Below are 12,478 nucleotides of genomic sequence, written 5' to 3'. Positions count from 1 at the left end.
TAAATTAGACAACACCATAGCAAAGCAGGGAAATTTCACCGATCTTCAGCTGTGTATTGAGGTCTGGCATCTGGACCCTGTCAACCAGAAATAAAGACGCAAATGAGGGACCACAATGGAGACACGGGTTTCTCTTTTATGACATACACTATGTTGCCAAAACAAGCCATTCACTTTTTTCCTTTTTATTTATATAGCACTAAACCAGTTGCCTCAATGACCTTGTCTTCCACAGGGAGGTAAAGACCCTACAATATTAGAAAACAGAGAAATCCTAACAACCAGCTGTGACCCCCTATGAGCAATTGCATTGGCAACAGTGGGAAGGAAAACCCCCCCATTTAACAACATGAAACATCTGGCAGAACCAGGGTCAAGGAGGGGTGGCCATCTGCTGCGACTGGGTGGGTATGAGGGGAGGAACACAGGCCAAAGACACGCTGTGGAAGAGAACCAGAGATTACAAATAACTAATGATTAAATGCAGAGAGGTGTATAAGGATGACACAGAGAGTGAGAAATGTGAAGAAGTGAAGAAACAGAGGCTAACAGAGCATCTTTTGTAACCTTCACAAGTGCTGTTTTTGTACTGTGATGAATTTGGAATTCAGATTGAAACTCTTCAAAAGAAAAAACGTTCCTTTCCATCCGATCAGTGTTTTACAACTACTCTGTGAAGAATGTCTGAGATAAAAGGAAGGTTGGAGATTGGCCTAAGACAGCTGATGGCTTTTTCAGGAATGTTTTCAATTAAAGCCACCCTAAAGGCCTGGAATACATAGGTTTTTGATCATATTTAATATTAAAGCATTAATTAATTGTTGGACATTTTGGTCTAATAGAACTTGAACAGCTTGAATGGCTTGAATGAAGCAGTAACTGAAATTACTCAGAAAGATCAACTGGAGAGAACAGTTTAAATAAATATCAATAGGATTTAAAGTAGCTGTATAATGACATGTCTTTGGGATGTTATACAGTTTACTCTAATGGGTAAACTTTTATTTATGAAGAAATTCATGATTATTAATGTTAAAGGAATGCTTGGCTCAACAACTTTGTCTGCCTGGCTGCAGTGATGAAAAAAACCTGCAGTATTTTTCATTTTCTTAGTCAGATTTTCCAACTGGAATCTTGCTTCAGGATGGTAGCAGTGCACATAAACAGGAGTAAAACTTAAACTTTTACTCTGTACTGTTGTCTTGCACAGAGAACTGACTCTACAAATAAAAATAAACCAACAACAGGTGTTATGCAAGATTGCTTACCAAGAGCAAAACAAATTCTATCTTTCATCACTTTTACTACTGGAGCAGCTTCCAAGCGCTGTCGACTCAGGAGTCGTGTCACTCTTGGCTCTGACATCCAACTTCAGAGGTAAATGGACGGCAGCATTAACATCTCCAAAGGTGAACCACAGACGGTTGAAGTACCCACAACAGGTCAGGGATGACTTGTTGCCAAGTGGAGGAATTAAAGTATCTTTGGGTCCTGTTCATGAGTAAGGAGAGAATGGAGGAAGACTGATAGACTGATTGGTGCAGCAATGGAGAAGTTTGACAAATTCATTGCTGACCGGGTCAGGGCAGAACCAGGACATGTGAGATTCACCCATGTGAATCTGGCATTACAGAAATACCATACTGAGAGATCCCCACTGATCATTGCTCTCTTTGTTTCGTGTTATATACAGATCACTCCCCCTGATATGCAGTCTTGCATTAGTGCAGAGCCTACACTTTGCAGAATATTGTTTACATGTTGTAGCTATTTGCTGTCAGCAGGGGGGTTGTGTCACAAACAACTGCAGTGTTGCCAACTCCTCAGTAAGAAAAATCCCTATTGGCTGTCCTAAAAGTTGCTAGAAATCGCAAGATGACGTCATCCCTAAGTTGCCTAATTGGTTATGCTTATGTAATTGTAACCTACTGTTGGATACAGAAATAACATCGTGAAGGAGACATGAAGTGAGTTTAAAAAAAAACACTCTAAATGCATTTAGAATATATTTAGAACTACACATTAAATTTATTTTAGCAATTATTTGTTTTTTTAATGTCACACTTCCAAATGTCTTCCTTTGTCCGGGCTTGGGACAGGCAAAAGTGACCCGAAATGGATACTTTTGTATGTGTGTGTTTTAAGTAGTTTTAAACTATGTGAGCCACAAAAAGTAACAGTAAAAGAACTGACTGCGTTACGGTCAGGGCGGGAGCAGCGGCTTCGCTCATGCGCGATTCATTTGCCAGTTTGGACGCGTAGGTGTGAACATCTCCTCCTGCTCTGACAGCACCTGGGGCAGGGCTCGGCAACCCGCGGCTCCAGAGCCGCATGCGGCTCTTTAGTCTTTATTTTGCGGCTCCGGGTGGTTTGGGAAAATAAATTAGAAGTATTTAGCTGAAGTGTATTTTATTTGTGTTTAGTTCTTTTTTAACTTGTAGTTCTAAATTGGAAGATTATTGTGATTTTGAAATATAAAAATAAAATTATATTCTATTTTTTTTTTTTGAAGAATCAGCTCCAACACACTGATGGGACATTAATAGCTGAGATATGAAATTCGTTTGACACCACTTTAATAGAATAAACTAGAATTACTCTCAAATTACCCTGCCCTGGGTCGTACCAACCACCGATCACTCATGTTACCTCTGGGATAGATTGGACCCTCCACCTAAGTGAATTAGTATTTACAAAAATGGGTAGATGGAAAAGGATGGCCGCAGCAGATGTCTAAACATAAAATGCTACTTAGATTACAGACAGATGACTCCTCCTTTTTAATGATGAGCTTAAATATAAAATGTGCCTTTACTCAAAAACTCAAACTGATCACCAGGAATGTGTTTCTTCTGTGGTTTAATTACTGTTCATGTTTACAGGCAGAAGTTACTGAACTTTCTCTGCTTAGAAAATAAAAAGTATGAATATGTTAGTTTTAAGATGAACTTTAATCATTCAAGTTTGGACTACAGAGACTCAAAATCCACAGGAATAATCAGCAGAGACATTCACACTACACAGCCCATCAATCAATGATATTGCTCTGTGACATAATCCGGCATGCTTTCTGGCCACTGCTAGGAAGCGGGGCATGAGTTAGGGGTTACTCCCAACAGGAAGTGAGCAGAACTCAGATCAAGGGTCTTGGTCAGGTGAGACTTCAAGAGCTGCAGGTTCCTTAGACAACCTCTGAAGCTGGAGCTCAATGACAGGCAGTTCTGTTTGACACCAGCTACAGCAGAGAGATGGACAGGTTAGAATTATTATTAGGTGTGTTCATCTTTTTTAAAATTCTGTTTATGTTCAAAGGGTCTTACCTGGATATCCTCCCAGGAAGACAGGGTTATTAGTTTCAGCAGAGGTGGATTGTGGGTAAGGGTTTGCAGTGGTGTAAGTTCGCTCATCTACAGTTAGGCTGAGGGCATGTTTGGTTTTTTGGGCCAGCAGGCGGTGCCACTGCCCATCACATAGCATCTGGCCACCAGAACGCACTGACACTCGACCTGCCCCATTATTCACGTTGAAAACCACCTGAGGAGAAAAACAGATACACCTTTATTTACACAAATAAAACTTCATTTGCATATTTAAAACTTAGTTTGCACAATCCTTTTCTATACATCTATTACTTTAGTCAAAAACCAAGAATAACAGAAGCTCTGATGTTACTGCAGCTATTAGAAAGATACCGTGAAAACGTGGCAACTTGCTCAGTTAGATCATTAAATCCCTGGGGTGTAGGCCTATTACTGTTTACATAATGCATAGAATGGAATATCTCTGCTCACCTGTCCATTGATCATCTCCAGTCCCACAGCATCGACTTTTGCACTGCTGATTCCCAGGAGCACTCCTTCTGATTGACTTGTTTGAAACTCCAGAGAGACTGTCATGTCAGAGCCAACCTTATAGCCATCATGGACTGCAGATGGAAACAGCATGTAATCAGATCATAGCTTAATCACGGTTAGAGACAGCTATCCAACACCTGTCTAGTATGTGACGTGCAGCTAGTTCCACACGTTTTTGGACAATGCCACTTTTTTTTCAGTTTTGCCTCTGCACACAAAAATAGTGTTCATTGCCGGAGGAGGAGAATAGTGTAGAGCATGACGTTAAAGTGCAAACTGCATTATGCTGCTAACACAACCTCAGTGCTAGCATGTCATCTGTGCAAAACCCACCCCAGCAGCCACACCCTGAACTTCAACAGGTAACAAAACGCAGTGATGAGCAGTCAGGCGGCAGCCCGTTTCTACCTGTTCAGGTTTCTGAAGTACAATCAATGTGCTGACTGCTTTAAAGTCTCTGTGTTCTGGTTTTTGTCTTTACTTTCTACTGTCGAGTTTGAGTTCATACCCAAAAAATAAGTCATGTGTGTCCTAATTAGAATAGGGATTTGTGTTGGCCTCAGGTTTATATTGGTTATTTACCAATATAAACAATGCGTTTCAGGTCATTTTACAGAAAAACACAAAAGTAATGTAACCCATAACAATGCTTTTGATATGCTTCTTAGCAATGATGAAGCTAATGAGAACCCAATTAAAACGGATAAGAAATCGAATCGATAAGTGATATTTGCAGTGGAATCGGTGTCGCTAAATTCTTATCAATTGCCATCCGTAGACAGAAGTCAACAAAAATGGATGCTAGTTCTCAAGTGGACCTCTGTGTTTTTGCAGTTGGTGGATTGCTGTAACTTGACAACAATTAGCAACGGTCTGTGCACTCCACCTATACAGTTTATGAAAATGTGCTTTCATTTGTTCATATCTCGGTACACCCATCATCCAAACATTATAACTCTTGCTCCAACTACCTAAAAAACAGGCTCTCAAAATTGTGGCCCAATAAGGAAGCAGCCAAAAGTAACTTCTCATATGAACTATAGGCAAAAGCTGTACAGACCATAGGCTGTCAAAAGTCCTTCTATACTAATCAGACCGATCAGTCTGCATCTCATCTTCAGCGCAGATGATTTTGTCTACAAGTTTGACTTACTCATTTCAGCGTATCCGCTTCCATTAAAGTAACTTCCTATCTGGTCTCTGGTGAAACAGGATGTGACACCATGTTGTGACGCCGGCTTAGACACATCCAACACGACACCATTCAGACTGATGGACCGAACACAGCCTGGAAAACTGCTGGTATCCTGAGAACCAAACAGGAAGAAAGACAGGGGGAGACACATGGGAGCAGAAAGGGGGAGAGATTTCCAATAGAGTCAGAATACCTGTGAGTTTCAAAAATGTGCGCAAAGAAAATCTGTCTACATATTAATTCTTAGCGCAAAAATTTCTTCCTGTGAAATCAGGACACTCATGCAAAAGATGTTCAATAACTCAAGAGTTTCTCTTCTAGGTACATAAAATGCTTTTTTAAAACATCAAATAAAATGATTTGATGTATTTGGGGTAATAATGTTTGTGTCTTTTGTGTTCAACGGTGAAAAAATGAAAAACAATCATACTCCAATTCTCCTGCTGGTCATAGTGTGAGGTGTTCCTCCTAGGAAAACTTTGTTGTCCACATCCAGCTGATTTCCTTTAACTGAGATGGATTCAGTTTTCAAACTGTTGACAGACACTGACATCAACCGCCGGCCCACCTCTGCAACCACCTGAGACACGGTGAACACCACAGCATTCAAACAGAGCTATTTTTGTCTTAACACCAAAACCTCAAACACAGGTTGAAATTTACAGAGTTTGACATTGATGCGTCTACAGTGCCTCGTGTCCAATTAACTCACAGCGTGCCACTCTCCATTGTTAACAGCTACAGATGAGGTGATCGAGGCCGGGCCTTTCCCCAAATCAGCTGACATCATCAGCCTGCCCCCCTTTAGGCTGAGGACAACAAAGTCCATCTGCTTGGAGTCGGAGAGAAGGAGGATCAACCCGTCCAGGGCCCAGCTTCGAACTAACAACCTCACCGACACACTGAGGAAGGGAACAGACACAGTAGTGAAGACAAGAGTGACACACAAACACACCACAGCAGTGTCGGAGATGGAGTGTTACACAAAGATGAAGTGACCTGTCCCCTGTGTGACCAGAGAGTTGCCTCTGTTGCTATGGAAACTCACCTCTTTCTGACTGTGCTTGGGTTGATAATGAAGGTCATGTGACTGTTTCTGGACAAGCCAAACTGAACTGCTGACGGCACAAAGGTTAACTCCCCATCTGATGCACACTGCATCACACACATAAATCAAAAACCAATAATCAATAAAAACGGACATATTGATTAAATTAATCAATTAAAATGATGCACTGACAACAGGTAATAATGAATATAGTAATTACCGTTAGACCTTCAGGTGACAGGGCACCAAACTGTGTGGGCTGAGGTAGAGGTAAATGAGTAGGGTCTGGAGTTACGTTTACATCCTGGTCATCAGGAAGGAGCACATCCCCAAGCTTCTCCTCCAAGACGCATTTGTCAAACTTCACCCCCTCATATCTCAGAGCTCCTGAAAGGTCAACAAGCCTGCACAGAGCCACAAAATCAAAACTGTTGTTGTCCGAACTCCTTTGGAGAACACAGTCTATGAAGGCTCTTACATGAGATGGTCTAGTCCAAGGAGACCTTAGTCCTTGTAATGCAAAGCACCGCACCTGACTCCTAGGTAACACTGACAGCAGCAGATAACAATCAGGAACCGCCCTAAAATAATTTTACCATTAGAGCCATAAATCCCATTTATTCTTTTTTGACTTAAGGAAATTTGCTTCTGCTGCTGGTGTCTGACGTACAATACTATGCAAAAGTCTTGAGCCAATCCCCATTTCTTTATATTTGGTATGAAAAATTACTGAAACTTGCAAACAATTATGGAAATACAGTATAAAGGGTCAAAAAAGAATTTTAAAGTCAGTATTTAGTATGACCAGCTTTATTCTTTAGCACATCCTAAACTCTCTTTGGTATGATTTCCTGTAAGTTCTTTAAGTAGCGTTCAAGAAACGCTCTCCAGGCTTTTTGAGGGACATTCTTGGCAAAACAACCTCTTCTGAAGGTCGCAAATTGTAGATCTAATAGTCAGGGGAAACTGCCTGACATTTCAACTACCCAACTGGCTTTAAAAGGTTTGGGATCTAAATCAGCCTTTGAATATCTTAAGTTTGGAAATGAACGCTTTGATTTCTTTGATTGAAAAAGCAGTGGTGTCAGAAAACAGAGACACATCTGTAAACTGCATTTTCAGGAGCCTTCAGATGGGTGCATTCAAAGAAGCTTTTGGCAGGCATTGGAAATATGCAGTCGTTGAATTGGGACACAACTTGGATGTGTAAAACACTTACGCTCTGCCAACTGCCAGGTGTTGGATGCAGCCTTTGAACAACCTAGATATTTTCTGCAATCTGATTGGTAGACGGGCGTCATCAGCTGAAGGCAGCCCACCAATAAATAGAGAGGCTGGAGACAGCCGAGAAAATACACCCGGCAACAGGGACACAAGCTTCTTATGTTCCTCATCAATCTGCACTGAGAGCGACCTGAAAGACAGTTAAGAAAGGCCAGACAGGTGAGATGTGAGAAGAAGCATAAAAGTTAGCATGTTATGCTAATACTTACTTTTTGTTGATGGTAATGATCACAGAATGTTTCATTCTGTCACTGAAGGATCCTCCATCAGGCTTTATCACAGTTACCTTACGTGTGGCTCCGCCCACCTCTCCAAGCTCCACCTCCAATGCTCCTGAGACTAGGTGAACAGATAGGAAGTACTGCACATACAGACACATAGAAAAATTCAGGTTGCAGTGTCACCCACATAGCTTTGTTAGTTCAAATAGACTTGGTATACATGTAACCTAAATCAGTCTCACCTGTTTGTGTGAGCGGTCATTACTGAAAGCAGCCAGCAGGACCCCTGATTGGTTGTTGGAGGAGAAGGAGAAGAGCAACTCTGCTTCTTGACCAAACGATGGTGGAGTGATCTGAACATAGCCTCCAGCCAATAGGGACACACTTCGCACCGCCTGGTCAATACATTAATCAGTCAAACAACTAACCTGTAAATCAATCAAGCTGTTATCCTACGAGTGTGATCAGTGTTCATTACAAATTAACAACAGTGACCTCAAGCACTTTAAAATCTAAGATATTGATAGTACAATATTAGAGAGAAAACCCGAAAAATTAGACAATACCCTACGAGCAGTACTTGGCAAGAGTTAAAGGGCAGCAATAACTCGCTTTTAACTGGAAGTGACCTGAGAGAACCAGGCTCAGGATAGTTGGAGCATTTTACAACAACAGGTTGAGGGATTTAGGGGAGACACAAGGGCAAAGCACCAACCATGGAGGGGAGAAATACAAATTTAATGTCGCAGTAGTTGTATGTAAATCGTTCAGGAGTGAAACGAGGAGAGTAGAAACAAATGCCCAGTGCATCATCAGTAGTTTGAGCCTGAATGGTTCAAGGATACCTGTTCCAGTGTTAACTAACAGTTATTTCAAAAAGGAGAATCCAAAGTCTAATCCTATGGAGGGTGTCTGTGTCCTGAATCTAAACTTGGATTTTGTTCTACAGCTTTGACAGCTGAAGGCTCTGCTTCCCTGCATACCGAGAGCCAAGTACTAAAGTACTCTATCTGGATAATATGATACTAAGACTTTAAGATATGATGAGGTCTGATCAAGACTTCATATGTGAGAAGAACATTTAAAATTCAATTACAAGGAGCCAATGAAGAGAAGCTAAAATAAATATGAGCTTTCTCTCACTGCTTTGTCCAACCTCAAAGTAACAAAGGCAGGGGATAGTGGGAAGGAAACAGTCAGGAACAAACCTCCTGCAGAACCAGGCTCGAGGAGGGGCAGCCATCTGCCATGACCTGCTGGTGGTGATAGAAAGTTCTACATATTTGTTTTATATGTGTATTGAAGGACAAAAACAACTCCAAGGTTCTTCACAGTAGTACTGGAAGCCAATGAAACAACTGTTGGACAGTTATTTTATTTCATACTTCAGAAAAATTAACATCAGTTTTGTCTAAATTTACAAGCTGAAAATTACTTGTCATCCAAGGACTTTAGTTCAGTGGATTATTGTGCATTATTATATGTATCAGTACATGCATTTATTAAAATGTGTATATTAGTATCTTATTAGCTTGGATCTCAAAAGAGACTTGAGATGAATAGAGATGGAGTCAGGCTGGGCGACAGATATAGTCAATATAGTATTATGTGCAGCCTTGAGGAAAATTAATTAAACCTTGTGATTCAATAGAATGTAGAAACAATTTTAGCAACAACAACTAATAAATAAAAAAATAATAATTTTCTTTTTCAGTCTCTTGCGTGATTGTGGATTAATTTTGCTCTATTATTCCTTCAGTTCATGGAGGTTTGTGGGTTTGTTTAAGGTTCTGCCATAGTGTTTCAATCAGGTTCTGGAGTTTCACTGGTCACTTAGTTATGCTGCTGTATGCAGCGGATTACTATATTTTTTCTGACTATATAGGGGCTTGTCTGATTCTTGGGGATTCTTTCAAAAATGTGAGATAAAGACCCTGCAATAGCACTGTGAGTCCAGTATTGTTGTGAATTGGTGCTATATACAGAAAACTGAATCTAAATCAATTCAACTGAACAGATTTCCTGGCATGCTTGGGAATCATTGTCCTGTTGTATGACCCAGTTCGGACCAAGCTTAACTGTTGTGGAAACGGCCTCATATTTGACTCAAGAATACAGAGGAGTTCATGGTAGACTTGATGACTGGAAGGTGCCCAGGTCCTCTTACTGCAAAAACAAACTAATCACTCCTATGCTACCATGCTTGACAGTTGCTATGAGTTGTGTGTCCTGATTTTCTGTGTTGGTCTTTACCAAACATCGTACTGTGAATTATTGGCAAACATCTCCACTTTGGTCTTGTCTGTCCAAATTTGTAATTCAGTTTCAATTATTTAGCACAGAAATCACAACTGGTGCATCGAGGTGCTTTATATTCTAATATAAAGACCCTGCAATAATCCTGAGAAAACCCCAACAATCAGATGATGTCCTGTTAGTGAGCAAGAAAAACTCTTTCAACAAGTAGAAGTGGGATAACTGGGGCTTGTATAGTCTGAGCTTACCTTGAGTATGCAGCCTTTCCTGACACCATGTGCATCCCTTAGCAGGTCAAAGTTGGACCGAGCAATCTCCACATTTTTTATACACCCCACGTAAGACCGGGATGCTACTTGTCGCCTAGCAACCAGAGAGATGGCATTCACAGGTGATAACACGGTTCTGGCTATATTATAATCACCTTTGTCTTCAAAAACTCACCTGATTGGTCTGGAAGCAGGAAATCCACCAATGAAGATAGGGTCAAGATCAGAGCGGTTCAGATCAGAGGCCTTTCCAGGAGAGTCCGCTTCCAACACTTCCTTCTCCGATGACTGGTCAGCTGCCATTATGGACAAGTAACCTGGCCACACAGAAAAATGTGAAATAACATTTAGCAGTGTGGACACGGAAGCAGCAGCACGAGTATTACTAGGAGTAATAGTAGTACCTTTGCGTTTGTTCCTCTGCAGTGTGATTTTGTACCACACTCCAGTGTTGTACTTCCTGTTGGAGGTCAGCATCAGAGCACCAGAGCCGAGGTCAAAGGTCAAACGAATACGCCCCTCCACCAACTCCATGGACAGGAAGTCTCTCTGTCGATGACAGAAAGTGAGGTATGTGTATGTTTCCTTAAAAATAAGAAGCCCAGCAAAGACTGTAAATGTGTGTGTCGTACAGTGTTGTTGGAGGCCAGGTACAGCAACAATCCGACTGGAGACAGAGTTTTAAACTGCAAAACGATTAACGTGGAAGTAGACCGCAGAGACTTCTGGACCACTGAATAGCCAGATCCATCAAAGTGAAAGGAAGTTTCCTCTGCTTGGGGACTGTGAGTGACACAAAATACAAGTCAGAATTTGCATAAGGAATGTGCAGATTTAGCAAACTGTGTGTGTAACGTGTTTGTGTTGCGTCCATGTAAGTGCTGTGTACACGTAAATATGTTAAAACTTGTGTGAGTACCTGCTGAAGCAGCCGCCACACTCTCCCTCTGTATGGTCATAGTTCCAGAGTCCAATGTTCTGCTCATTCAGTGAAACTTCACCCAGGCAGCCCTGGAAGGTGGTCGATCGCAGTGCCGCAGGCCGCTGAAATCAAACACACCGAGTTAGCCCTTCTTCACCTGCACACAGACGTGCATACCTGATGTGTCCCAGTATTACCTGTGTATGAGCTCCCAGCCCTGCGATGTAAACAAAGCTGTTTTCGTCGATGTCTAAAACTTGGAAGGTTCCTGGTGATGTTGTTGTTACTGCTGGCAGCAGAGCTGACTCAGAATCCAGCTGATGGACTGACAGTGCAACATGTGATCCAAATCTGCCGGGATCATGACATTGTGGCATACACAAACACAGCTGTAAACCTATATTCACCTGCGTCTTCAATCGTGTGATTAGTTTAAATCGTTTAGTTTAGTTTTGTGGGGGTTTTTTTACCGTGTAGCATTGATCTTTGTCCATCTATTGTTGGTGATATCCAGTCCAGGAAACTCAAGCCGGGTGCTGCCTGAGCCCACATCCCACAGTAGAGAAACCTGTCCATTATGCATCTCAGCAGCCAAGAAGTCCATCTGAAACAACAGCTTCAGTTAGGATGCAGAATGAAACCGTTTCTGTTACTACTCATTAACAGCAAGTTATTGTCTTTACCGTAGTGTTGCTGCCCAGGTAAAAGAGCAGGTTATTTGGAGTGGTCGTCTTCACGATCAGATTCAGAGTGTTGAAGTTACTGGACTGAATCGATGGTCTGTAGGAACGAACACAGCCTCTGTCCGCTTGCAGTGCCACCTTAATCTGACGATGTTACACCACAACACCATCATTATCAAGAGAAATTGTGAGGTCTTTACCTTACAATGTAAAGTGCCTTGAAATAACTGTTGTTGTGGATAATCATAGTCACAGGATTATCCATCCTGGTCACAGATGTCCTAATTCTCTGGTTTAGGCTGGCTTATCTAAACTGTTTGCTGTTCATTTCTTTCCTGTTTGAGGAGTTTTGTAGACATCTATAATCATTTTGGGACAGTGATAGAAGCCATTGTGCGAGTGTTTACTTACCGATGCTGCCTGTCTGCGGGCCTGATAGATCAGCTCCCGGATGTCAGACAAGTTTCTGCTCAATGTTTCTCCTAACATTCTCATTGGTTTTATTCTGTCCATCAGATGCTGTGTACGATATTCTGCCTCCTCCATCTTATGCTGCATCTCATTGGCTGAGCACACAGGAAACAGGAAGAGTTAGGCTAAAGCTGTCTTATTTAATGAATCATTTCAATGTAAGCAGCTGTCTCCTGGAAGTTTTCAGTCTTTTGAATATGTGCCTTTTACAGCTGAAGGCCCCATCCAAAGTTGTGTTTCTTAATGTTTACAGGCCTCCCAAATACTGCACAGAC

At 41.6% G+C, this 12,478-nt stretch overlaps 1 protein-coding gene across 1 annotated transcript in view; it reads right to left on the bottom strand.

Annotated features, from left to right (window-relative positions):
* Positions 1–2,828: 2,828 nt before the first annotated feature.
* lama1 (laminin, alpha 1) overlaps positions 2,829–12,478 on the bottom strand; it is a 27,960-nt gene continuing 18,310 nt past the window's right edge. Inside the window, exons 37-56 of the mRNA XM_014339704.2 lie at positions 12,144–12,298; positions 11,733–11,876; positions 11,520–11,653; positions 11,247–11,400; positions 11,047–11,171; positions 10,760–10,910; positions 10,532–10,676; positions 10,303–10,444; positions 10,107–10,221; positions 7,845–7,997; positions 7,591–7,742; positions 7,317–7,511; positions 6,318–6,501; positions 6,098–6,204; positions 5,762–5,951; positions 5,480–5,629; positions 5,008–5,161; positions 3,792–3,925; positions 3,321–3,534; positions 2,829–3,235 (exon numbers count right to left, since the gene is read on the bottom strand). Coding sequence (XP_014195190.1) covers positions 3,081–3,235; positions 3,321–3,534; positions 3,792–3,925; positions 5,008–5,161; positions 5,480–5,629; positions 5,762–5,951; positions 6,098–6,204; positions 6,318–6,501; positions 7,317–7,511; positions 7,591–7,742; positions 7,845–7,997; positions 10,107–10,221; positions 10,303–10,444; positions 10,532–10,676; positions 10,760–10,910; positions 11,047–11,171; positions 11,247–11,400; positions 11,520–11,653; positions 11,733–11,876; positions 12,144–12,298 — 3,053 coding nt within the window. The 3' untranslated portion in view covers positions 2,829–3,080. The remainder of the gene's footprint in view (positions 3,236–3,320; positions 3,535–3,791; positions 3,926–5,007; positions 5,162–5,479; positions 5,630–5,761; positions 5,952–6,097; positions 6,205–6,317; positions 6,502–7,316; positions 7,512–7,590; positions 7,743–7,844; positions 7,998–10,106; positions 10,222–10,302; positions 10,445–10,531; positions 10,677–10,759; positions 10,911–11,046; positions 11,172–11,246; positions 11,401–11,519; positions 11,654–11,732; positions 11,877–12,143; positions 12,299–12,478) is intronic.

This window comes from Haplochromis burtoni, unplaced genomic scaffold (genome assembly GCF_018398535.1).
Source record: "Haplochromis burtoni strain Fernald_Lab_line unplaced genomic scaffold, NCSU_Asbu1 Contig_309, whole genome shotgun sequence".
Taxonomy (NCBI): domain Eukaryota; kingdom Metazoa; phylum Chordata; class Actinopteri; order Cichliformes; family Cichlidae; genus Haplochromis; species Haplochromis burtoni.
This window is presented reverse-complemented; position numbering and strand designations above follow the sequence as displayed.